This window comes from Cupressus sempervirens, chromosome 3, assembly GCF_028749045.1.
Source record: "Cupressus sempervirens isolate cs-2001-9-10 chromosome 3, ASM2874904v1, whole genome shotgun sequence".
Classification (NCBI taxonomy): Eukaryota; Viridiplantae; Streptophyta; class Pinopsida; order Cupressales; family Cupressaceae; genus Cupressus; species Cupressus sempervirens.
This window is the reverse complement of record NC_143120.1, coordinates 794,798,356-794,826,323: the sequence shown is the minus strand read 5'-3', so window position 1 is coordinate 794,826,323 and position 27,968 is coordinate 794,798,356. Positions and strand designations below refer to the sequence as shown.

Sequence of the window (27,968 nt, the reverse complement as noted above, 5' to 3'; positions counted from 1 at the left end):
TTTCCTCCCTTATTGAGTTAATTGACTAATTCTAACAGTAAATATGAGCTTTAAATTTTTTTTTAAAAACACGAAAATATGAGCTTAAAAGTTAAATGCCCATCAAAGACAGCAAGGAATAAAGTAACTCCGTAACACACCCCACACTCTTCTTTCCCGTTGCGACCATTATTGCACTACTTTTAAAAGAGATACTTTGAATTAATCCAAGAGTGCACTCTGGGAGCAATCAGATTCAATTTTTAAACACTTATATTTATAGTAACTTAAAAAATACGGTCCTCCAAAGTGAAAGAAGGAAAAGGTGGGAGATCTTAATTATACTGTGATATACATATGTTTAATCCAATTTATTCCTTTGGCCCCATTTTGGGGAGCACATTTCATCCTTCAAGCAAACATCTGGCCTGAGAGAATATTTCCTTTAAGCCTAAAAAGGTGGCCTGCTAGTTACAGATGCCAGCTTGTAATTCTTTGACCACTGTTGAGTCCACCTAACCACACCCCAGAACGGGGGTTTGAATAACTGGACGTTGTCAGATGGGAACTGAGAAAAGAAGATTAAAAACTAAAGATTACAGACGATCTACGCAGGCTTTGAGGGTTTATACGGTTAGCAGATTTGGGGGCTGGATGGAAACCGGCTTCTTTGGTTCCTTTTGAGAAGGAGAAAAGTATTGAGTGGGTTTGGTCTTGGGACAGTCAACAAGCATCTGAACAACTTCCCGCATGGTTGGCCTCTGTACGCTTTGCTCTTCAACACAAAGCATTGCAACGAAAAAGAGATGCATTGCTTCTTCTAGTGGAATGCTGCTCAGCCTGGCGTCAAGAATCTTCGTGACCCCCTCTCGGGCCGAATTGGTCGTCTTTTTCATCCACTGAACAATGTCTACGCCGTCGCCAAAGTCACCCACTGGTTTCCTCCCCGTTATTAGCTCCAACAGAACTACCCCGAAACTGTACACGTCACTCTTCTCGTCCACTTTGAGCGTGTAGGCATATTCTGCACATTTCATCCACGCGGCCATTAGTAGGGACCTCGGAAGATAATCAATTAATTCAAACTACTCATTTATTATCAAGTGGAGATGCTCATAATTTGTTATGGGCTCGTGGGCAATAAGTCAAGGATTTCAATGGTGGTCGTGTGGGACACGTGATAGAGCTATCGAGTTATTCTCTTCGTAGGCGTTCCACTTATATAGTGCGCTATTCATTTACATGACTCTAGTGGAGAAAAAAGGGGGGAAGGGTATCGATGCTGATGATTTTTGTAGGGCATTTGTATAATCATCACCGTCCTCGTGGTTGATACTGTTAACGAGAGATACTGTTATGTAACGCACGAATCCGTTGGATGACGACATGTTTATGCTCGGTGACTCATTAATGTTGGATTATCTGTCCTATATTTGGGAATTTGCTTTGTGAATTAACTGACGCGTATTTTGGATATGATTTTGTGCTTTGTTTTACAGCACGATGCTGATGCGAAAGTTGACATGAGGACAAATTCATGTGTCCTATCAGAGCCTAATTCTAGATTAGACTGCCTCCTATTATATCAGAGAGGCAGTTAGATTGACATGGTCGTTTTAGAGTTTGTTTGGCACTCTAGATTAGCTGAACAATTTGTAATGATAGAGATAGACTACCTCGTTAATACAGCAAATGATGACTTATGGCAGCCGCATGATCTTGGACAGTGAAAGGAACCTAGTGATCTTCTAATGTTCCTGCATGGCAGTCCTGTTGTCGGAACGCCGTGCTGGTCGGTGCTAGTTGAATACTATCGCATTGAAGTGATTGCAACTTGTACATACTATCGCTTATCTAGAACAGAATTGCCTAAACTGGTCCAAAGTTTTCCATCAACATGATGGTACGGGAGGCTCTAGGTGTACTCCAAGCTCTCCGGAATGAATCTCGACCTTAAAAGAAATTTCCCTCTGCGGTCTACTCACAATAAATCCATTGACAGCCTAATTCTAGAACTGGGCACTTCCTTATTTCAAACTAGGGGAGAAAACCACGACAAACGGGTTGATACATGTTGATTTTAATTGTTCTAGTGTTCACTCTGCTCTGAGAACTTAATGAAAGAAGTACGCCAAGATATTGCTCAATAGAAGTACTCTAGTTGAAGCTTTAGCCTTGCAGGATTTGATTGGAAAGTAATACTGTTGAGGATAATACCATCACACAGGGAATTTTGAATTACGTTTGGCACTCTTCACGGGGATTCGCAGGCCAAAATTGGGTTGGTTGAAGATGACGAAAGAACAAAATCTTCTAGAAATTTTTAAAAATATATTTACTACAATTGACTACATTAACAATCAGCGCCCATTAAAAAGATATTTTGACAAAAAACAAAATAAAAAAAACAACAATATTTACCTGGAGCAATGTATCCGTAGGAGCCTGCAATGGACGACATGCACTCAGAGGCACCGGAATCCTGGAGGAACTTGGCGAGGCCGAAATCTGCAACATGGGCTTCAAAGTTGGAATCCAAGAGAATATTGTTGGACTTAACGTCCCTGTGAACGATCAACGGGCTACAATCATGGTGAAGATAGCAGAGCCCTTTGGCAGCCTCAAGCGCAATCTTGTATCTGGTCTGCCAGTGCAAATGACCGCCTTTGTTCCCATGGAGGAGCTCACCGAGGCTCCCATTGGGCATGTACTCGTAGACCAGAAGGTTGGTCTCATGGTTGGAGCAGAAAGCCAGTAAACGAACAATATGCCGGTGTCGAATCCTCCCCAACGTCTGAATCTCAGCGGAGAAGCCATGGTCGTGGGCAGAGCCGGCGCTTCCAAATCTCATAAGTTTTTTCACGGCAACTTCTTCTCCGTTGGACATGATCCCCCTGTAGACAATTCCGGCCCCTCCTCTGCCGATCACATTGTCTTCTTTTAGACTCTCGAGCACGTCGTCTCTGGCAAAGTCCAGCTTCTGGAAGGCGGTCATTTTCCAGGATTTTGCATCGCGGTCCTTACGCAGGGCTCTGGCCTTGAGAACGGCCACAACTGCAAAGGCCAGAGAGCAGAGCAACAGGGCTAGGCCTATGACGAGCTTCACCGGAGACGAAACAAGGCCCTTCGTATTGCCCTGGGCTCGAACCGGCGACGTATTGGCCGCAACGCTGCAAGGGCCCAAGAACGGTCCGCACAGGGCGGGATTACCTGCAAAAGTACTGACATTGAAATAAGAAAACTGACCGCCAGTGGGAACGATGCCCGAGAAATTGTTGTATGAGAAATCCACCGATGAGAGGCTCTGCATGCTCGCAAATGCCCTCGGAATGCTGCCGTTGAGGCGGTTTCTGGATACGTTGAAATAGTTGAGATTGCGCATGCCCGTCAGTTGCACTGGCATCGGGCCGGTGAACTTGTTCAGGCTCAGGTCGATGTAATTCAGAGCTTTGCAGCACCCCATCTCCGCGGGAATCGAACCGGAGAATCTATTCCTGCTCAAATCCAGCTTCGTAATGTGCGCCAGACGCCCAATTTCTGTTGGAACGGTCCCCGTTAGACGGTTCCCGTTCACGAGGAATATCTGCAGAGCCGAGAAACCGCCTATGGAAGATGGAAGAGAACCGCCAAGATGGTTGTTGGAAAGATTTATCTGACTTGCCCCGGCGGCGACTTTTCCTCTCCTTTCCGGTATGGTCCCGGTTAGATAATTGTAATGCAATTCGATCATATTCAGCTTAGGCGAATAGAGCAGCCCAGCAGGAATCGAACCGTTGAGATAATTCTGCCCCATTCGCACTCTCACCAGAGAATTGCAGGTTCCCAGAGTCTCCGGAATGGGACCGAAGAACAGATTATTGAGAATGATCAAAATCCTGAGCTTTCCGCCATTGCAGAGATTGGGAGGAATCGAACCAGTCAATCTGTTGGACGAAACATCCACTTCCACAAGCCGACCATTTTGCCCGAGCTGCTGAGGCACCGGTCCCCTGAAATTGTTCTTCCACAGCTGCAGTACCTCCAAATTGGGCAGATCCCCGATAAATGACGGAATCTCCCCGTGCAACTTATTGATAAACAGATTCAAAAGCTTCAGCTCCTTGAGCTCTTCGAATTCCGAAGGTATTTCACCGGTGAGCTCGTTGATGGACAGATCCAGAGACTTCAAGCTCCCAAGGCGTGCCAGCTGAGGAGGAATAGGACCAGAGAGGGCATTCTCTTGTAAGAACAAAGTATCCAGCTTCTCAAGCCTTCCGAGCTCCGATGGAATTGGCCCCTCGATTCCACAGTTAACCATATCCAACTGCTCAAGCTTGCTTAAATTCCCCAATTGGCGAGGAATTCCTCCGTCAAATTTGTTGAAGTATCCCAAATAGAGGAACTTCAGATTCACCAGAAGTCCAAGTTCTGCTGGTATTGCTCCAGTCAGATCATTCCCGGACAATGACAAAAACTCCAAATTTGTGAGATTTGCATACTCTCCAGGAATGCTTCCGGAGAAGTAGTTTCCTCCCAAATTCAAGTGCTTGAGATTCACCAGGCGGCTCAGCTCGACAGGCAATGGCGCCGAACAGTTGTTGTTGTACACATCCAGGGATTCTAGGTTCCTCAAATTCGACATGTTGGGAAGCAGGCCGCCATTGAAAACATTATTAGAGAGATTGAGCAAGCGGAGCTCGGAGAGGCTGACGATTTGGGGAGGGATTGGACCTGAAATATTCATACTGGAAATATCTAAAGAAACAACACGACCCCTACGGTCACATTGGATGCCAAACCAAGAACAATGGGGGCTGCCATTAGAACCAATTGACCAGGATTCAAACGCAGAGTTTGGAGCTGCCATTGCTGATTTCATAGAAATCAGCACCTGGGCATCCTCATTAAACCAAGAAACATTAGCCTTGGATGGATTCACACAAACAAAAACCCACAGACCTACAAATATGGTCTTCACAGCAAGCCTCTCCATTTCTCTCATCTTCTCACTAAAGCAAACACAACTAACTCAACTTATAACTACTCACTAGACGTAACCCAGTTGAAACAATAGTCCAAAACACAAATTTCTAGGCCACCATTACTGGTCCTGACTGCAACATGTTTAATATTCAAGCTTCCCTATAAATTTATAATGCAAATCCCCTTCTATCCAAACCAAATAAAGCAAAGGAGGGGATATCTTTGCTAAAGCGAAAACAACAACATTCACCTTTCTTTTTTCCATGAATGAATCTTAAATCTAAGATTGTCTGTGATGGTGATTTCAAGCGCTCAATTATTTGAATATGACGACAGAGGGCCAATGAAGCTCTGCTAAACTTCCTTTTCTAAGTTACTGCTTAACCTTGTCCTCCCATCCAGTGGACGCTTCTAATTTCATTAAAAGAATTAAAAATCAAAAGGTAAAGCAGCGAGCAGTATCTGGTTTGATACCCATTGCCTGCTTTGTCCACATGGGAACTAATCTTCCTTTAGCTTTTTCTTTAGAATATAATCTTTGACTCATTCACCTTTCTCTGTGATAATTATTATTTATCTCTAAGTATTTCATCAAATAACCCTGTATAAGCTTTGGTACAAACAGTAGAAAAACATGTAGCAGTAGTTATCTAAAACACTAATCTGACACTGAACTACATATACCTTTAAAGACAAATGGGCCACACTTGAACTTCTTATCACACGAGATTTCACTTATCATAAGGATAATATCTGTAGGTTTGGCTTTTTAGATTTTTTTTTGTATGGGTGGCTCGTCACTTATAATTGAGAATGAGTGTCTAAGTTCTTGTGAATATAGTATACGGGAAGATATTCAATAGTAAATTGAGGTCTGATAATCATTCATTTGTTGTGTCTCATTGATAATGATCTTCTTCATAAAGGTTGTTATTTACTACTAGGTATAAATTGAACCACTATTAGGGTTTCTAGTGTCTAGTATTGGGTGAGACCTTTTTTGTGGGCCTTTTTTTACCTTTGGGCATAGTAATGGTTTCTACAAAGTGGATTATTATGGGTGAGAAGCTGAAACCTTAGCTTTAAGCAATTAAGTCATATATGAGAACAAGAAAAAGAAAATTAGATTATTTTGATATCACTTGGTACCTGAATTAAATGGACAAAGTTAGCTATAGCCACTACTGGGTATCTTCTCCTAATATGATATTTGTTTTAACATAATTGTGGGACATAGCATTTTCAAGATACAATATATAATATTGTTCATCGTGGATGTATGGTCATCTTTATGATAGTTGAGGTAATAGTGTTGTGTATTAGAACTTGACTTCGAGATTCCAATTCATTTAACTTCTACCAACAATGATAGTTGTAAGTTTGATTTATTTGAATTTGCAAAACAACTCAACTCATGTTTACTATAACTAAAAAACTATGATTGAAAATAAATAGAATTGGTTCCCTATGACAAATATATTATAATATAACATTTATTTAGACTATTTATAAAAATAAAATTATATGATCATATTGTTCATTATTGACCATATTTCTAATAATAATAATAGACATAACGTGTATTAAACTTTGCTTCATAAACCCACTTCATATAACAGCTACCACTAATTATTACACACATGTAGAAACCCAGTTGGCAAGCACACAGCACTACAAAAGCTTAGCTGCTGCCATGATCAGAGTCTGAACGCTTCTGAATTAAAGTCATCCTGTAAAGCTTTTCCAACCATCTTCGCGACAGTCACTGGAAAAGAAATCCTACGTCTTTTTCAGTACGATAATTATCAACGTAGATTAAAATGATTCGCCCATGCATTATCTAACCACATCAGATTATACGTAAAGTAAAATCAATGGCAGTATAATCTGAATACATTTACAATCAAAGGTAGTTAACTGGGGAAGATACATTTAGAATGTTTAAAATTCCCGTTGCACTGGAATGATCCGGACTGACCAAGACGGGACGTTTGAATGTAATAATTTATTTTCCCAAAGCATGGACAGTATCTCTTTACTGAATAGATAATAATATCTTAAATTTGATTCCTTTGCTTTGGAAATCCACGTTGAAAATAACACCAACTTTGAGTTTCATTGGTGGACATGGATGTACCAGCCCATTTTTGAACGCCGAAATCCGACTTTGAAATGCGTTAAAGAGAGAGAGGGCGTATATTTGTACAACTAAAATATATTCCAAGTGTGGATCAGAAGTTAGTTTAGTTTACTTCCTGTATTCAGTGCTTTATTCTATCCTTGCCTTCCCAAGGAGGGCATGAAGATGCCCAAGTACACTGGAATTCTTGTAAAGAAAAAGTGGAAGGGAATATAGTGAGTGTGGCATTAAAGTACCCCGTTGGTGTTTGATGATGAGAAAGAAGTGTTTTCATGGCCTAAAAGTGCAATCTTGTATTGATCCCGTAAAATATTGACATAAAATAATGCCATGGAATTTTTGAAACGACTTATGGTGGAGCTCTCAAGGTTTCATAGAATATTTTAGTGGGGAATACTTGAGAAAATGGAGTGCATGGTCCAAGAAGAGTTTAACTACTAGAGAATGTCTAAAGAGGACCAGGCAACTACATGAGTGATGATTGAAAACACAATCCACTAACGTTTTCTTTTAGTTATTCCTCTCAGTTGAAGGAATAAAACTAATGATAAGGAATATGACCTACTAAAATGGACAGGCCCTTCAACCAAGAAAGATAACATTAAGAATGCATTAACATTAATGTTTAGGGTTATTTTAAGAATGGTTTGTATTCTTGTCTTGCATGTTTTGGAAATTGTGAGATTTGGAATGTGATTAACTTAAGGCTTAATGAAATGCAGTATTTTAACATTAGCATAACAAAAAGTTGAAAGTGTTTATTCTTTTAGAATGTGTTTGGCCCTTATATATAGGTGGGTCTTATATTGGAAGTTGGTGTGGATTTGAATGAAGATTTTATATGTTATAAGGAATTTAATAAAATCAAATGAAAAAGATATAGCTTTGTATTGAGTCACTATTAGAGAGGTAGGACAATGTGTTCTACTTGTTATTATAAAATCTATATTAATGCATTTTTTTGATCTAGATATTCTTTAAATATTATATAATATTGTTGAATTTTTAAGAATATGTATACTTATCATCAAATTTGATATCATCTTCAGAAGTGAACATTTCATTAATGTCATAGATATATGCTAGAGTTTTTTAACCTAACAACGTTCTTTATGTCGATTGAAAAATAATTACAATACCAATAATTAAGTTTTTTAAATACCTATACCCCATAAAAACATTCTTAGGTCTTCCCTACTCCTAACCAATTAAAACCTAATTTTGATGACTCCTATTACATAAATCAAAGCATCATGAAAGATTAAAAATGCAAGATAATATTTACCTATGTCTTATCTACTTAGGGGTTCAATCATCAAAATTTGTAGACATCACAATACATTTATGTAGTGTCCTTATTGCTGCAAATAAATACTTGAAGGATATTAGCATTTAAAAGGATTCATTGAGTCTAATGAAGACAACAGATGACATGGTAAAGCCTAGTTGCCATATTCCTAAAATTCTAGACATAGATCACTTCATTCCATACTCACAAGGTAAGACACATATAAAGGGAAGGCAAAATGATCACATATTTTCTAGCTAAGCATGCATCATGATGTAATGATATTTACTATGGATTGAAGAGTCCTCTTTTTTGTCTTATGTTGCTCAAAGATAAACTAGTATTATCAATCCTCATGATGAAAAAAGTAAGCCTTTTTTGTATATGATGAAGGTTGTGCATACAAATATCATTGATTCAAAAGCATCCTTAGTTCTTGTAAATATTGTATCAATTGAAAAAATATTTTTTAGCTTTTCTTGATTAGCTAGTTTTTGTGTTTCTATTTGTACATTTTTTACTTATCTCATCTTATCTTTAGAACTTTGTGACACATTCTTGACATCATATTCGATATTTTTCTTGGTACACACTTCTATCCGACTCTTTGTGGAGGAAATCACTTTGTTTCTTGCTTAAACTTATTTCTTGTTTGTGTTTCATGGCTACTTGAATTTTTTGACAATGAAAACTGATTCCTAGATTTGTGAAGCTTTGTGGACCATCTCATAATGTTCCTATACTATAAGCAAACTTTACTATGTGATTGCACTCTTTTTCAACATCTTCTCAATGATTTCCTCTTGATTTTCTTCTTGACCTATATCTAGTATTATATCTTCCTTGCTTTTATGTGTCATAACTGCACAATGACAACAACAAAAATTGTGAGAATATCTCTCTTGAATAGTCAATAAAATATCAACTCCAAGGTTCTAGAAGGTTGTTTTTCAACCAACTGGATAAATCAATTGAAGTAAATGTTTTTATTTAATGAGAAGGTTTTTGCTAGTTTCATGACATCTAATATGTAATTCTATGACACTTGGAAAGTAGTTAATACAAAACTATTTTTTTTACATTTTTTGATTTTTTGGTATATGCAATTTTAATGTGCAACTAATTTATAAATATCAAACTTAAATGAATTTCATGAAAATAAAATTATGAGGTGCAAGGTAACAAGAAATAAAAGAAATTAATAAATAAAAACTCTAAATGGACATAAGCCACAATGACAATGCATCTACAAATTAAATCTTCAAAGGGAATTGTAGGAAATCAATGAAATTTGGAACAATGCAATTGTGATCTCATTGATGTAATCATTGATGGATATTTATAATATTGCATGAGTTTTCACAACTCATCAAATCATGCAACCATGTAGAAGTACACACACAAAAGAAAAAATGTTATGAATACACATGTAGAATTCCCCTTCTCTAATTCATCACTATAAAGGTATTATGTTATTAATCAGGAAATACTCCAAAAACTAAGATCACATAATCATTCAAAAAAAATAAGACTATTAGCTACTTTGTTATTCACAAATAATTAATTCATAAAGAAAATGCACATTCTAAAAGGAATTACTACACACAGAATGAGAGCACCAATAGCATACTTTATTGCATAAATGTCATCCTTGAACAGATGTTATATCCTTGTATTTATAGTGAACCCTCTTCTTCATGTGATTTTTGGAGCTAGCATTTTTATCATACAAAATGTGTGGTAAACTATTAAAATAAAGCTAAATATATATAAACTAATGCCTCATATGGTGATCAGTAGGCCTACACTTTTAGGTGATCCCACAATAGTGGGTGCCACATTTTGACCAATTTTGACATTGCAATCAACATTTTTGAAACAAACCTCACATTCGAGTGATTATATCTCTAAAACTATGAATAATTTGAAGATGACATAAACTAGTGATTTATAGTACTTTGTTCCTACTTTGTAACCATATTTATTATTAAAAAAATATTTAAGTCAAATTTTTCTTCTCCCCTGAAAAGTGGTACATATAAAAAATCAATATTTTTAAAGAGTGATAGTCTTCTTGACAAGCGTAACTTTTTTCCTACAAATGATAATGAGGGAAATTGGACTTATAACATCAATATCTAGAGGATCTATTTGGTTTGATTCAAATTGGGTGAATATTGTATAGTTTATGAAGTTTTGAAGTGACGTCAATTGTAAGTCAGACATATGTTTATTTTGACAAGCATAATTTGAGCTCAATATATCATAAATCAAATTTTCTTTTTTCAATAGAAAGTTAACTTAGTAACCTATTTCCTATAGATTTTTCAAAAAATAATTGACCTAATTTACAATTTTTTTTGATGTGTCAAAGTCAGTCAATGTTCAATTGTTAATCAACCTACAATGAATTAAAATCCTATTTGAAATTCTTAATGGATATAATACCTATTAAAATTATAGTCCTTAGAAAACTTTCCTTTAGCAACACAGTTTGACATTTTTAGATTTATAGTAGGAGGTCATTTGATCTCAATTTTGAGGGTCAAAAGGCCATTTAAAAAAAAAAAAATTAAAATGAACCATTTTTTTCTTCTTTAAAACATGTTCTTGTGAACATTGTGTTTACGTGAACATATATTATATGTTTGTGTGAACATGTTTTTAAAAATTATGTGTATAGTTGCAAACCTTTTTCATTATATGTCCGAGCGAACACATAAATTATGTTCGCATGAACACATAATGAAAAAAGGTTTGTGTGAACATAATTTATGGGTTCGTGTGAACAATCTTAATTCAAACTTTCATTCATGCCACAAAAGTGGCACCCACTAGTGTGGGCTCACCACCTTTTATTTTTATTAATTAAATGGTGCATGGATCTTTACATGAGTAAAAATTGTAAATAGAAAAAGAAGATAAGAGGGGACACATCTCCAAAAAGAAACTATGGTTAGGAGCCTTCCAAAAATAGGAGCTTGACCTCCTCCATGTGTAACCATTAGTTGACCACCAATGAACTCAAAAAATATAGACTTAGAGCATGAAAATGCTAATTTTAGGAACTAGTAGTTAGTTGGTGGTGGAGCTAGAAGTTGTCAAAAATCTTTGCACCTGCAAAGTTACAAAGTTGTAGACATGTGCATGTGCAGAGGTGAAGATGTGAAAACTGTGCATACTTCAAAATCCCAAAACTATAATGTTATGGAGGTGTGCACATGTAGAGGTCCCTGGATCAAATTTGGAAGAAGTTTTTCTAAGTCAAAATCTCAATTTCCAACATCTGGTTCTTGTTATGATTCGACCAAAATGATTTTTGGGTGAGCCACCCTAAATTTATCTATAGGCACAAAGATTTCCCAAGATTTATAAAATCTAGTGCTTCATATTTAGCCCTCATACCCCAATGAAACTCATACACCTCTTTATGAACTCCATCAAAACTCTCCATTTTATTATATAGTTCCTAAAGTGTTTCCACTACTTTGAACATAAATTCTCTAGAGTCATCGTGAAGGAATTCATGCATATTGCTCTATAATATTTATCAACCTCAAAAATCTTGGCCCGAGCTTTTTCCTACATGTCCTTGATATTCTTGAACATTGATATCATAACCTCACTTCCTTCTTGTATCTTCTCAATCCAGTCATCAAACATGTCCAATTCTTGAATTGTAAAAATAGCTAGCAGCATATGGTGCCTTTAACCCCTAATCTTCTACAATTTGTTAAATCATTTGACCACATTGAAATATCATTGATATCATTGGACCACATTGAAATATCACTGACCAAACTAAAATCTCTCTCTACTATGCCTCCCATTTTCTTTGCAAAATTTTGAATGTCATGTAGTAAGTGCATATTCATTTCTATAATTTCAACTCCTTGATCTTAAAAAATGTGATGCCATCTATAGTAGACATCCAAAAATGAGTCTCTCTATGGTAGGGTCAAAGCTCATTTTTAAGGGCAACCTGTAGTGCAATCTTAATGTTAGCCAAGTGAATGGGAGTATTATGGGACCTACTACCTCTTTGATAAACTCTTGCAATACTTTATTCTTCTTTCTCAAAACTTGTATTTCCTCTCTACCTTGGTCTAATTAATAGAACACCTATCTTAGAGCCAAGATAGTAAAAGATTTCCTTGTATCCTATGTGATCCTTCCCAATACAATATCTTGTACTTGATAATCATGGGGAGTTATACTATGTGTTTCAACATGTGACTAAGGAATAACAACTTGTGCTATAAGATTATCCTACTTGTCCCTCATCACAAAAGCTAGTTGGTGAGGATCCTCCTGGGGAGGTACTAATGTATGCAAAGCTTCAAGGAGAACAAACATTCCCTTAGTTACACTTGTAGAATATGTCCTCTTTCCAATCTCTACTACTCGTGTAAGAGTTTATTGCATAGTTCCTAATCAAGATACAAACTGACTAACTGATAGGGTAGTTATTGCATCTAGTCCTTTTCCTTTATCTATACTTGTCTCCAGAGTCTTCTCTACCCTTATTTGATCTACAACCTCTAGAAAAGTAGTATATAAGGAGGCTTGGGGACTTCATTTTCATATCTCATCTCATTCTCAAGACATTCAGGTGTTCAAGGTGGGGAGTTCAAGCAAGAAAGTTTTCTTCATGTGTTCAAGGATTCTTTGTAGACATTTCATCTTCATGATCTAGCTTATTATTGGCTATCAAGGGAGGAGATCTACATTGAGGCATTCATTATCTTCTTCATTGACACACATTTACATCCATGGCTCCATGATATGGTTATCATAGATACATTGCAATTATGGATATATCCTACATCCTTCATAGCAAATTCAAGATCTACAATATACATCACAAAAAATCCCTATTGAAAAGGTGTTTTATAAGAAAGGTGAATATTTACATTTGTCTTATTTCCTTCATATTTACATTTATTATTTATAATTAATTCCTTAACCTAGGGCTTGACCAAGGCAAACCCTCCCCCAACAAAACCCTCGAAACCCTTCTTTTCAATGTTGATTTGCAGGATATCAACGAAAGGTATACAAATCTAGAACATACTTTTCAACATCTTTATGGAGAAGTTAGTTCTAGGAACTTCTAGACTATGTCAACCTAGTTATCATACATCTTCCCAATGATCAACCTAGTCCTCTAATCTCCATTTTGAGCAAATTTCTAGGTTTTGTTCCTTCATTTTATTCTGAGATTTGCAATCGAAAGTTTAGAAACTATTCAAATCCATGAGTTTTGGAGCAAAAATACATCTTCCTCTACACATTTCAAGGTGAGTCTTTATATTTTATTTCCTCTCATATCTTTACCTTATATTTACATATTAATTAGGCTAATTTTATTTACATAGCATCTAGATTTACATTTTTTAAGTAATTAGTTTAATTTCACATTCACATTATCCTATAAAGGGCCAAAGAGAGCATTTCCTTGCATTGCATTCCCCTTTATAATTCAAATTTAGTATTTGCACCATTCTTCCTTTGGGTTATAGAAAATCTTATCTAGATCATAAGTGGAATCATATTTTAAAATTCCCCTCTTTCTCTTCTAAACATATCTAAATGGCTCAGTGCCCAGTAAAGTGGAGGTCTACATCCTATTAAAGTGCTTCTATTTCACCTTTGAACAAAAAGAGCAGTGAAAAGAACACATATTTCACCTAAAAATGTCCCCAATTTTTAACTAATCATGGATTCATATGACAACCCATTGGCATAAAATGCATGACATCTATCCCTTCACGAACTCCATGTTGCAACTTCTTTAGACACATCTTTCACACTATTGGCCATTCTTTCTATGATAGTGGCAAGGGAAAATTAGTGCACAATACTATAGCACCTCAACCATAAACCGATACAAATATTTGGGAATTTTTTTGTTGAAGGTGATCGACAAGGTCCTCATGCATGGCATCTATGTGATATTTATTTGACTAAGGTTTTTTTGTTGTGAAGATGTATTTTTGAAGGTTCTCTTCTTTCTCATGTGCAACGTTATCAAGATTTGGTGTGTTGGAAAAGGACTTTGTCAAGTCTCTTTTGTGGATGAGGATTGTTTTCAAAATCTAACATCAAATTAATTTTAAAAAAAAACTTAAATCAATTCAAGAAATCTCACTCAATTAAAAATGGAGAAAAAAATTTAATAAATAATAAGAATTCTTACCTATTAAATGATGGATGACATGATTTTCATCTTTCCTTAAGTCATCCCTCAAATATTTTCATTTCATGATTAGTATTAATGCATGCCCTTATCATGAAGGAATACATGAAACTTGATCATTATTGTGGAACTTCATTGTGTGATCATGGAATTCATCATAATTCCTTTGAAATTTCTTGGTTGAATGCTTAATTGAAGGAAATGTGTACTCATTTTGAAGTTAAAATGAGGGATAAAGCTTATCTAGGGTCTACTTATACATTTTTTTAACAATTTTATGTTTTGTAGAACTTCCTCTACATCCAAAATTTTGATCATTAAAAACTCTATTTGGGGCTATTGTTGCTAGATCAAGACATTAGATACTATACTATAGTATACAAGCTCTATACATTTTTCTACTTTGTGTTGACATAGAGATCAATGTTAAAATAACTATCTCAAGCTTCTATAATGATCATATATTGAAAACAATTAGCCATGAACCAAGGACACGAGAGGCAATCACAAAATAAGCCCTAAAGTGTATGAAAAACGTAGAGAAATACAATTTAAGACATTACACAAAGAATTTAAACAACATCGTCATGCTATCCTTTCTTATAAGACATTTATAAAATTGATTAATTAAATAGAAAAAAATTTAAGTAAAATTTTATGTTGGTATTGGAGATTAAGATAAATATTTTATGATATATTTTGGAATTGAAATATATTACCTTACAATTATAGTTTTCATATAATGTTGTAAATAAATTTTTATTGAAATTAGATCCTTAATTTTGATGTAATGTTGCTTGGTCCTTAGATGACCTTTTAAGAAAAAATTGAAGCTTCTTTATGTTGGTGAAAGAGTTCATTAATTCTAAGCAACTAATTAACTATGCAATATTCTATGCACATTCTCAAAATTCCACTACCCTTCATGATGAATAGAATTTTTGTTTCTTAAGTAGATAATCAATATCTAATTAGTCTCTTTTCAAGGAAATTATTGTGTGGTATCTTGTTAACTTTTTATTAAATTTATCTTAAGTATTCCAGTATTCAAAATAATTTTAGAACTCACAACTAGATTACCAAAGTTCCAATACATTCATGAGGATTAGGTCCTTATGATCAATATTTAAAATTTTGGTGCTTTTAATAATTGGTAGAAAGTTAAGAAAAAGGAAAAAAGTAGTATGTAGAAATTGGAAAAACTACTAAATTTCTCGACATAGTAATAATTTAAAAAATAAATAAAATAAATTTCATCTATGAAGGTCAAAGCATAACTAATTAACTAGTTATTAATTAACCCTTTGATCTATAAAGAATGGAAGTGATTGTAAGTTCAACAATCTTCTACACATTGTTAATAAAACTAGGTCTCTTGTACTTTTAATACATTACTTAGACAATCATGACTTCCTTTACCACAAAATAAAATGTGTAATTTAGGAAAAAAATTCAAAAAAATTCAAAAAAAACTTTCACTTTTTTACTACATCCTTAGTTTGACAAACATTACTAACATATCTTTTCTTAGTTTTATTTTATAAGAACTTGATCACTAATGACTATAGTTGAGACAATATTTTTTATTTAATATATACACCGATGAGAATTAATTTGTATACTAGTATCTATTACAGTGTTAAAATAATTAATATAATACATATTTTCAAAAAACTCAAATCAATTAGCTTAATAAAAAACTAGTTTTTTTTATACAATAAGTAAAATTATATTATTATTGTTAACATTTGACTCTCTAGTTTTTAAGTTAAATTAAATAACCAATTTCTCATGAGTTACTCCTAAATAATTGGATATAAGAAATGTTTGCCTCCAAAATTATCAGTGCCAATCTAATAGAAAATTGTTTATACTAAATAGATCTATTAACATTATAATTTTAAAAATTTGATTGCTAAATTAAAATATAAATTTATTTATTTATTCAACTATGTTTATTGGGGAAGGCTTAAACATCACACACTAAGATTTCATTTCAAAACTAAAAATGATAAATAGTTAAAATTGACACATTTTCCAAACATAAGTTTTCCATTGGTGTGTGATGTTAATTGTGTTCTATTCTCAACATTGGTTGACTTTTGACTTTATCAAAATTGAGATTAATAAGGCCAATGCTTGAACTTAGTCTCATCACATCACACACTAACGAAGAAATTAAGCTTGGAAAAGTAAGTCAAACTTTGACTATTTAACACTTTGACTTTATGAATGAAACATTAGTGCGTGATGTTTAAGCCGTTCGCTAATTGAAAGCTTCCATACTCCACATTTAAGTTGAACGGAGTTCTCTCAAACAAAATGAAAGGCCACCTTTGTAAATTCGTTTTGCTATAACTTATAATCTCCCCACAAGACTGAATTCATACTCATACTCGTTGGCAAAAGGCGAAGCGTAATACATGTCTGATAGAGAGTGACCGAACCACTGACAAAACAGCCTTTTCGTGAGCTTCTTTAATTGCACAACAAATGTTATATGTAGATGTAGATTAATGCAAGTCAGAAGAAAGGGACTCTACAGACCATAAAGCAAACAATTGAGTTTCCACTCGTTAGATGGAAATGGGTTTCTATCAGTTTCAATGAAAGAATTCATAGTTTTCAGTTTTAATGAAAGAATTTCCATGTTTCAAACAAGTACTTTTTATGACATCCTTTTAATGCTCCCTTCTTCAATCGTTCCTTTCTACTTGTTTTCTTCACTAGCTATGTATATCTTAGCTCTTGTTGATATCAACCAATTTGAAAGTATAGAAAGCTCTATGGATACTTTTACTAATTTCATCCAATTGATCAGGCATCTGCATACAACAACACTTTTGCCTAGATTGTCTTCTGAAATGGCATGCGTAAAATGGCTCTCATTTTCGAAAGTGAGTCGCATTTATTATAATATTGGTTCGTCCTCTATGATATGCTTCGCTACAAAGTTGAAATGATGTGCAAATCTTCACACCATCTTGTGTATAATAGATCATTGAGCCAGCCCTTCAATTCGAGCGGCTTAAATATTACACACTAAGACTTGATTTCTAGTGTAAAGGTGTTAAATAGTCAAAGTTTGACTTACTTTTCCAAGCTTAATTTCTTCCTTAGTGTGTGATGTTTAATGTTGGCTCAATTGGTAGAGTGTAACAATACAAGTTATGATCTTGCGTCTTTGCACGATTGTGTTTTTTTGTGATCATAAGTGCAACTATATATGAAATGGAAGTCGGTAATACATTGTGGAATGTCATATTCAAAGCCAAAACAAAAGTCTAGAGCCTCTAAATCTGTCTAATTGCGTTACAAATCTTGATATTTGTTACATATGGAGATATTCTTATTACTTTTCTTGAAAATTTCCATAAACAAGATTTATTAATGTTCCTTATTTGACACTTCATTTTTTTAACTTTTTATTTTGGCACAAGTGGATGTTGACATTTTTATCTCCACCAAACTATGTCAATGAGAGATCCACCATAGAACTTAACTTTTTGAGGAATTGACTTATCAACTTAAAAAACTGAAGTAATAAATAATATGTTCTAATTAGAGACAAAGACCTTGTGAAGACTATAGAATATATCGATGGCCAATATTTTATCTAGTGGATGAAGAGTGGAAAATAACATAGCTCGTTAGAAAATTCAAGGAGAATTTCACATAAATAGAAATCAAGGCCATTGACTAGTTCACAGATGGAAGAGGTTGTACAAGATAGTGCATTGTTTCAATGAAGTTCTCTTGTAAGTTTTTTGTGTGAAGTTTAGGTGAGAGTTTTGGAACATGCATTTAAAATGTAACAAAAATAAATAACTTTGATGGTTTTCAATGTTTTATGATAGGTGTTATAAGATGGTGGAGGAAGGTTTAGATTAAACATAAAAAGGGGAAAATTGAGCAGAAATGGATTACTTGAAAATTCTAGAGTTATATGATCAATTTTTTTAAACAAGGGTAAAATGTTTATATTCTTAGGGATAATAAAGCCTAAAAGTTATAAGTATACCATTTCATAGTCAAGAAAGATACAATATGCACTTAGAACTATAATTTCTAACTACAATAAGTAGTGGAATACATTAGTATCAAATCATTATTAAAAGTATCGATTGCTCATTGCATATGTTAAAAAGAATGGACTAGATCTCATAGTTCCAATTATATAAGAGAAAACCAATATTTAGTTGTAATCATAATTATAGATATGTAGCTGTAGACTCTGCACCATAAGTTCTCATAGGATTATAGATATGTATATTAGGTGTAGCTGAGACTTAAGACCTTGATTGCACTTGGTAGTGTAATTACTATTATGTTTTGCCATGACCAAAAGTTTGAACCTCACATGGTCATTACAAGTTTTTCATGAAGTACAAGATCAAAACTTTGATTACATATTGTGGATACCAAAGCATGGAAAGTGTAATTGTAGCTTTAATCTTTGATTGCACAAAATTGACCATGTTTAGTGTATGTGGTTAAGAGTTTATGTCTCAACTACATGTAGGGTAATGTTATATCCTTGTTTACAAAGAAGAATTTAGTAAAAAAAGAATTCTCTTGACTATATGTGATTGTAGATGTTTTCCTTTTCAAAACATTTGCAGTTGGATGTTCTAATGCTAACCACAGAGAATTTATTAAAGGAAAAATGTACAAAAGTGGAAAAAAAAAAAAAAAAAAAACTATTGGGTTTAGAGTGTTACTCACAAACCTTGGTAACAACACCATAGACTTAGTGAGAAGGGGGGTTCCAAAAAACATCTTTTCTTACTATTAGTACAAAAATCATGCTTCGTAATGGCTTGATATGATCACACATTAACAAATATTGGAAGAAAGGTCTAAGAAAAAGTTATAGAGGAATATGTTTTAAAATGAAACTCAAAATGTCTTTAAATGTAAAATGGAAAGAGGGATAAATTGACTTGAAAATAACTACAAAAATATTAACTAAACTCAAATGACTTGTGCTGAAGATTTTAAAAGCCTTAACTACAAGTTACTTTGAAGGTTTTCTTTGGTCTATATTAGAACTTTAGGCCAAAACTAAAGATATAGTTTTGGTCTAAAATTCCACTCTCCAAACTTTTAGTACAAGACCTTTGTGATGCATTGTGAAAATCATAATTTTGCATGGAGATGACAACTTATCAAATAATTAAATTTATCAAAAATGACAAAATATTATGTTCTTTTGATGAAACATAACTTGAAGACAAATAAAATATGGATACATTAGTATCACCTCAAAAATTGTGCCTAAACATTGCATGGATTATGAATTATATAGAATTGAGGAAAACATTCATTTCTAACTAGGAAATGATTGAAGATCTAATAGAGTCAGAAAATCCAAGTACCTTACAATCCATTGGACTATAAATTCATGCAAGAAAAAGAAATATACTAACAAAATCATGATGTGATCAAGTGAAATAACCTACAAAAACATCACTCAACCTTGTATGAAACTAATATATCCTTGACTATCCAAATAATAGAAACCCCCCTCAAATGAATCAATTTAATGACTCACCAATACAGATTCTCTTATTCAATACATTTTAATGCTTCCAAAAATCTTAGAAACAAACAAGCATCAATTAAGTGAAAAAAAATTGTACCATAACTTATTCTCAACTCCTTAGAAGAAATAAAAAATTTTATTTGCATACTTAGATTAATTCTATGTACTATTACTCCAAAGTATTTTATGAATCTAGACTTATCATGTCTAGCCTAAAATGGCTAGTTTGAAATTTCACATTGATAAGAAGGAATAAAATGTCAAGCATGTTTAGTGATTGGTTTTCATTGATGATAATTTAACAATATCATAAAGAAAAACTGAGCAATGAGACAAGACATAATCAATGACACTTAGTTGTGAGTGATGTGTTAAGAAGTAATAATTAGGATGAATTGGTTGGAATTGATCATTAAAATGTCCAAATCAAGTGAAGTGATCATAGGATGTATTTCTATGAATCCTATATAGATCAAGAGGTCAACAATAATCTAAGAAGATTGGGAAATATGTTCATATGTTACCTAAGACATAAGGATGATTTTATGATTAGAGTGACCAATGAGGTAAAAAATAGAGAAGTGATGATGTGTTTTATTTGATGGATTAATAGTGACTTGGCAGTTAAAAGATAGAAGAAATAAAGGTGAGAAGATTCAAGATGAAGGTTGTGCAAGTTAAACACGATTTTACTATTCAACGGAATTGCAAAAGAAGACTTAATGGCGATCAATAAACTAATAAAAAATGTGTTAAGGACATAGAAATATGTAAATTTACCAAGGCATGCATGTGAAAGTTTGTAATTTAAATGACTGGTGAAGATCAAGTGGCAAAAGAGTGAGTAAGTGCATGGTTTTTATAGTTGAAAAGAAGAGAAGTGAGTATGTATAGTACCAAGAGGTGTATGTAGAGAGTGTGTATGATTTCAACAAGTGTGATTATGTAGAGAAGAAAATATTGAGTAGAAATAAGCTAAAATGTAAGTAGAGAAAAAAATATCTGATAGGAAAGAATTACTATTGACAGATTAGTCTACTTGTTACCTAACATCTATAGTGAACTAGTGGATCTTAAACTATCTTTTTGTTGTAAATCCTTCAAGGGTGGATTTTTAGAAGGAGTTATAAATCATTTTATTGTGGTATATGCTAATAGACCTTCTTGTAATCCTAGCAGTGTACAAATCCCTCCTAACAAGGTGAACCCCTAGAAAGTGTATTTGTAAGCTCTTAAAAAGGAAACCTTTTAACTATGGTAAAAGGCTTGTGGGTATCATCCGCACAGTGGTTTTCACCCTCTAACAAGGGTTTTCACATGTATAAGGTGAAATGTGAAGAAATAAGAAAAGGTCTCAAATACTCCATATTTTTAGTTGGGGTTGATCTTTTACCTCAAAGGGAAGTTAAGGATATTGATCCTTTCAACTCCAACTCTAAGGTAATTAGATATCAGTAGATTAGTGAAATCAAAATAATAAAGGGACGATAATGCAAAAAAAAGATACAATAAATATAGAATTAGAGAAAGAATGTAAGACCTTTGAAAACCTAATATAGCAAGAGCTGTGAAATGTAATTAAGTAAATGTGCTAAAATGAATAAAGAGAATAAGAGGAAAAACCTTGAAAATTGAATTGAATATTGGATCTGATTTTCATCCCTTTGTATTGATTAGAACAATTAATGAATTTGATTGTGGACCTTAGACTACAAGATCTTCAAAACCCAAAAATCAATCTACAGGTTAGAGCCAACCTGCAGGGATTTGTTGCCCCACTTTTTTGTTTGTTAAATAATTGGATAAAGTGAATTCTATGTGTTTTAGTTGAATTCACTTTTGTTCTCATGAATTTTTGAATCTGAGTCTAGATACCTTAAGGTTAGGCAGTCTTTATCGCATTTTCCCAAAATGTCTTCTCTGTTTTCAAAGCCAGGTGGATTGCTATTGTTGTCTTATAATTTATCACGTAGGTATAGTATCCAATCTGATAAAGATCATTTTTCACTCATTATAGATGAATCATGCTCACTACTTTGATCCCATGCTCTTCAAAGTTCTATAAAATTACATGTCTTTACAACCCTATCAATGTGAAAATCTATCGCTATGATTTTAGCAGGAATCGACGGTTAGGTGAAGAAACTTCATGTCATATCGATGGTCAATAAAATAAGACATTGGCAGAAAATCTCATGTTTCCTTCCACTGGGCAGGTTTTCAACCCATGAAGGTGACTTTCTGTAGAAGCTCAATTGAAGATGCATTTGGCTTAAAGATATTCTAGAGTCATAGATTCCTTATTAAATTGATGTTTGAATCTGAGATTAGACTCCTAGGCATAATCTAGATTCACTAGCACTCAAGTATGAAGTCTTGGTGAAAAATCTCAGTTTGTCTTCTCCTTAGCAAGTTTTCAACCTATGAAGATGATTTTTTATAAAACAGATAAAAGTGAAACACCAGATGCTAAGTGACATCCAAAAAAATCAATGTACCTTAAATAAACATCCTGAACAATTAGAAATGCATGTATCAAAGATTCAACCAATTAGGAAACATTGGCAGAAAAATGGAAAATGCCTTCTTCTTAGCGGGTTTGCAACCCATGAAGGCAATTTTTTGACTATGTAGAGAAATCAAGTTAACCAAAATTTTTTGCCTCCAATGTTGAATCTAGTACATGTTAGGATGATATTGGAATGAAATGAACTCTTGCAAAAAGAAAATGTGATCAGGATCTCACTTCGTAGATTTTCATCAGTGGAGTACTCCAAGGGCAATTTTCTAAAACTAAAAAGAAAAAGAAAAAGTAAATAATTGGCTAATATAAAGTTACTGTTACAACCAACATAATGGTGAAAAGGCTTTTAATATTTTTGAACCTTTGCATTTACTTTTAATAGATATGTCCTTAAATTATCACTCGTGTGGCATAAGTTATGAATTTTAACATATGAATTAGGGTCCTTATATAAACACACACAAATATCTAAATAAGTTACTTTATTTTCTTGATTCCTCATTTTTACCAATGTGCATTTAGCTTTAGAAAGCCAATGATTTTGCAAGTTTTTTATCTTATCTATCATTTAATTTAAAATCTTAATTGTAACCTATGGCCACTAAGTTTGCAAGTTTTGATAGTTTGAATGGGATCAAGTCTCAACTGCAAGACTTCTAAGAGATGTCCCTCCGTTTCTATGATATGGTGAACTTCCAAAAGGGGGTAAAGACCGAATTCATCCATCCTATCACTGAGAAGCTTTGAGGATGTGGCTTGGTTAAAGCTATTGGTTTCCTAGTTGTAGTTCGAGCCCCAGAGCTCATTTAAGAATGTGTCCACCATTACAATCTAGAAAAAAAGTAGATAGTTCTACTTGATGACACCGTGTTGATTTTGATTGATAGAAAAATAGTGGTGAATTGCCTTCGCGTGCTAGAATGAGAGGAGTTTTTTGACCTAACTATCAACGAGACCATTTTAGAATTCTCAGCGAAGAAGATGATCTAGAGGAAGGAGATCGTGCATACATGGTTTTAGAAGCCATGGAATGACAAGAGCAAAATCCCCAAAACCTTGTTTGGATCCAACCTCAAACTCAAGATAATTAACATTCTGCTTCTTCTACACATATTGAGAGGTGAAATTGAAACCCTAATTTTATTTGAACAATACTTCTTTTTTGTTCAAGTTATATGTTCGGATACACAACATATTGATTGGGTACAGGAGGTAAGCAAAATTCTATCCCATGCTCTCCAAGAAGCTAAATTCTATAATTCATTCTACATGTCCTTGTTCCTAATTGATATATATATATATATAGTGCCTACCCTCGTTCACATCTTCTCTGGACATATTATTGCTATTATTATCAGACTTTGATGGACTAGTTTTATGTAGATGGATTAGTGGTATTGTTTTGACTCTATCAGACATTATGTTATGGATTCAGTTATTATATGATGAGATCATTTAGACTTCACATTTTATGTATGTATGATGATCATTATATTGTTTTCAGTTACTGTTGATGATTAGTTAGATGGTTGATTATCTTATGTGTTTTATTATGGATACTTACCCCATACTTGCATGTGTATGGTGTGCGTGTTTTCTTATTGTATGGTGTTTCTGATGTGGTTAAGGAAGGGAGTCGTAGTCACCTGCTTAGTCGGGATCTACACGATGCACCACTTCCTGCCATTGCCTGTTTAGCTTAGCACTATATACATTGTATGTACATGCATGGCTTTTCTGCAGGTTGCAGGTAGCGGGTATCAACTTCCCTGAATTGCCAGGATGAGCGTACCCTATTATACTATCTCAATGATAAGAGAGGGGAGATAAATTCTCAAGTCCAAATCCCAAACCCTAAAACCATTTGTCCTAGTGAGTTAGGACAAGTATCTGAGTTGAATACCCGCTAAATGTGTCGGATGACATATTTTGTGATTTTTAATCTTTTAGACTGATTTCGTATGAATTGTCCTATGATGGGTTTTCATATTTTATCATGAAGGTCTATGGTGAATTTTCTATTAATTAAGTCTTAACAAATAGATTTAATTAATAAATTAATTATTTGAGAGATTAAATATCATGATTTTTGATATTTTGATTATGATTAATTCAAGGGGAATTAATCGAGAAATAAAAGAATTAAATTAAAAGAAAATTAGAAATTAAAATAAATAATAATTATAAAATATTAATAAATTAATAAACAAATATTAATAATAAAAGTTATAAAAATTAAAAATGGGAGTTATAAATGGAAATTAGTTAAAAATAATTGGAATTATAAACTTGCTTGGAAATTAATGCAGTTTCCCATTTTTCATGTGTCAACAACACGGGGGTTAGTGCATCAATTGAGCACATGGTGTCTACAACCCTAGGGCTTATCAAAAAGGTTGGAAATAGGTCCATGCTTAGTTGGCGATATCTTCCAGCTGATTCTAGAAGCATTCTAGGGTTATCCGAAAGCTCTTTATATTCGGGCATTCCTTAATAGCTTGGAGATAGCTGGGACATAGCGTGGAGAATAGTTGAAGCATTGGAGGATTCGGGAAAATTCTGAAGAAGGGGAGCTTGCTCTGCGGGTTATTTGAGGATAAGCGAGTTAGCATCAGAATCCGGGTAGATTCTTGTGATTTCATTATAATACTTCTGCATCTTGCTTTCCCCTATCTTCTTTGTATTTTCCATATGTCTTCATTGTGCATTTTCAATTTGGGCAATTAAGTTTTGTTTAAGGATTGTATATGCTTAGATTTGAAAATAATATGGACTAGGGTTGCAATTCATGGACAAACCCATTAGAATTAGTCATCAAAGAATTTTTAAAAGAACAAGTTTCATAGAGAGGTTCTGAAAATGAAAGCTTGTATTTTTATAAACATACTGAGATTCTGTATATTATATGTATATATATATATATATACATAAACCTTGTTATATATATATTTATAATCACAAGCTTATTATGGCAGAAACGTTTTAATAAACGTATTTCGCAACTTATTAAATTGCGCTGCGATTGCTTGATAAAACAAATACTAATGCATGTTTGGGTGGGGGCGGAATCGCACCTCGTACCCATGCTTTAAAGGGTCGTGCGGTACCTGCTACGCAGTGTACCCGCGACTGTATTGGTCGCAGGGTACCCGGGGCAAATGTCACAACAGTGACAGCCGATGGCATATTTGATTCGGCTTTGTTCTAAGCAGACTTTGTTATTCAATTTCCTTTATGAATCGAAACTAATAAAAATTTGGTTCCATTTTTTATAAAATGCAAAAAAAAAAAAATATTATATTATATATGTACGTATGTATATGTTTAAATATATATATATATATATGTGTGTGTGTGTGTGTGTATGTATATATGTAATATATATATATATATGTTATTAAAAGATTTAAAGTTGATAATAAAAGATTTATAAATTCATCTCTTTTTAATGATGAATAGTTTTGTAATTTTATAGTTTTAACTATTATGAATTAATAGTTTAAGATTATAAGATATATGAAGCATATGAAAATTAAGTTAGTAGAAACGTCTTTTAAATGTTATAATTGGAAATTGAAGTTTAGAGGGAATTTTCAATCCATCCAAAAATTAATACATGGAAAAACGTAGGAAAATGTTCTTCCTCTAAACTTGGAATACAAAAACTGAGATTTTGCATATGAATTCAGATTTGAAAACTTAGCAAAACCAAAACATGTGTTTACATTGTGTATTCATTATGCTAATGTTTTGGGTTTTGGGTTGACTAGTGTTGACCGGTATAGGACGTCTACCAGAGGCTTGGGGGTTATGTGAATGTGATGTCTTGATGATGTTTTAATCTCGATCTTTATAAACCCAACCATGATTATGTGATGGAATGCTCTATGAATTGGTTGTGAATACTGATTGTTAGAGTTGAGATTCTTATGTTTGAGACCCTTGACTTAACCATTATTTTTGGTCATCGATCAGTTATCCTTGGATATATTCTAGTCACCATGATGGGACTAATATGTGGATTTATTATTGATGATGTCATGTTGTGACATGTTTGACTCAACCATTTTGGAGTCTTCGATCAGTATGATTTTGAGATATATTTTGGTTATTGAGAACCAATGGATATTTTGATTATCAGTGATACTTCAATTGCCAATAGAGAGCTGTTGTGTTCATGATTTTCTATGGATGTTGCTCATGATGATTTGATGCTTTTATGCATATTTGATGATTTTAATCATGGATATTTGTTGATCCTTATTATGGTGATTTTGTGGACTTTCTTTATGTTTATAATACCATGAGCATTAGGGTAGGATATCTGCATGTAGTGTCGAGAAGTGGCTTGCAATGGGGGTCGGAGCCCTAAGAGGCTGCCAGGGTAACTCATTGTAAGTTGGATTAATAAGTGATAACATTCACACACTTAATACTAATTGAATGAACCTAAAAAGATAAGAGTTTTTGGTTCTCGCCCATGCCTTGAGTGCTTGTAAAGGCTAGGATGGGAGTAGAGAGAACGCATGGTTGCGACCTTGCATTCCATAGTATGCCTTGTCAGTATGAAAGGATACTAGTGGCCGCATGAGATCTGTATGGACCTGTGGAGTTTAGCTAACTGCCAGGGTAACTTGTACGAGATAAATGCGATGACACTTTCCCGCTTGCATAGTAGGTTCCTAGATGTCATTGTGTGCCTCTGGGAAGTAGATGTCTGTTTGGTGATTGGAACCTTTGAGTTAGTATACTTTTAGGATTCCTGGACTTTAGAGTCGTGTGCTATTTGGTTTTGATAACCTGTTTGAGACTTGAGATTATCTCCTCAGCACGGTAGGAGTGGACCACTTAGGTACCACGCGGTTGGAAGGTAGTGTATTTTCCACTCTTATCATTTGAGATTCACTGAGACTTTGTGGTTAATGCGTCCTTCGTGATGGTGGATATGTATCCTTTCATTGATGATTAGCATATGTTAGATGATGATATCTTATGCTTTACTTTTTATGTTAGTAGGATGTTTAGGAGTGACATTCCTACTATGATAATACCGATGATCTCTTCGGTGCTTGGAATGTTATGCATAGAGGGATGGCTAGGATCCACAATGGTCTAATGATGCTATTAACGGTTGGGAGGAACCGCGCACTTAGTTTATTTATTTGATCTTTATGATAGATGTAAATGACTTTTATGATGATGTATCATGAGTATCATGTGATTATCTTTACTTTGATGTATCATGGATTAGAATAGGATGATGTACCTTATTCTACATATGTATATTCTTTTAAGCCTTCATACCCTGTGACATGTACAGTGGATGAATGA

General features: G+C 33.9%; 1 protein-coding gene across 1 annotated transcript; it reads right to left on the bottom strand.

Annotated features, from left to right (window-relative positions):
• Positions 1–289: 289 nt before the first annotated feature.
• Positions 290–5,502, bottom strand: LOC149569185 (uncharacterized). The gene is made up of 2 exons (XM_089821946.1): positions 2,401–5,502; positions 290–1,003 (listed from the first exon to the last, which is right to left on the bottom strand). The coding sequence occupies exons 1-2, from the start codon at positions 4,958–4,960 to the stop codon at positions 606–608; spliced, it is 2,958 nt and encodes a 985-aa protein (XP_089678072.1). The 5' UTR covers positions 4,961–5,502; the 3' UTR covers positions 290–605.
• Positions 5,503–27,968: the final 22,466 nt, after the last annotated feature.

What these genes read in the sequence shown, in the direction of transcription:
- LOC149569185 (XM_089821946.1), bottom strand. Translation starts at nt 4,960, where the DNA reads ATGAGAGAAATGGAGAGGCTTGCTGTGAAGACCATATTTGTAGGTCTG. An exon ending in CTACGGATACATTGCTCCAG is followed by an intron (nt 1,004 to 2,400) that starts GTAAATATTGTT and finishes TGAAATGTGCAG; the next exon opens with AATATGCCTACACGCTCAAA.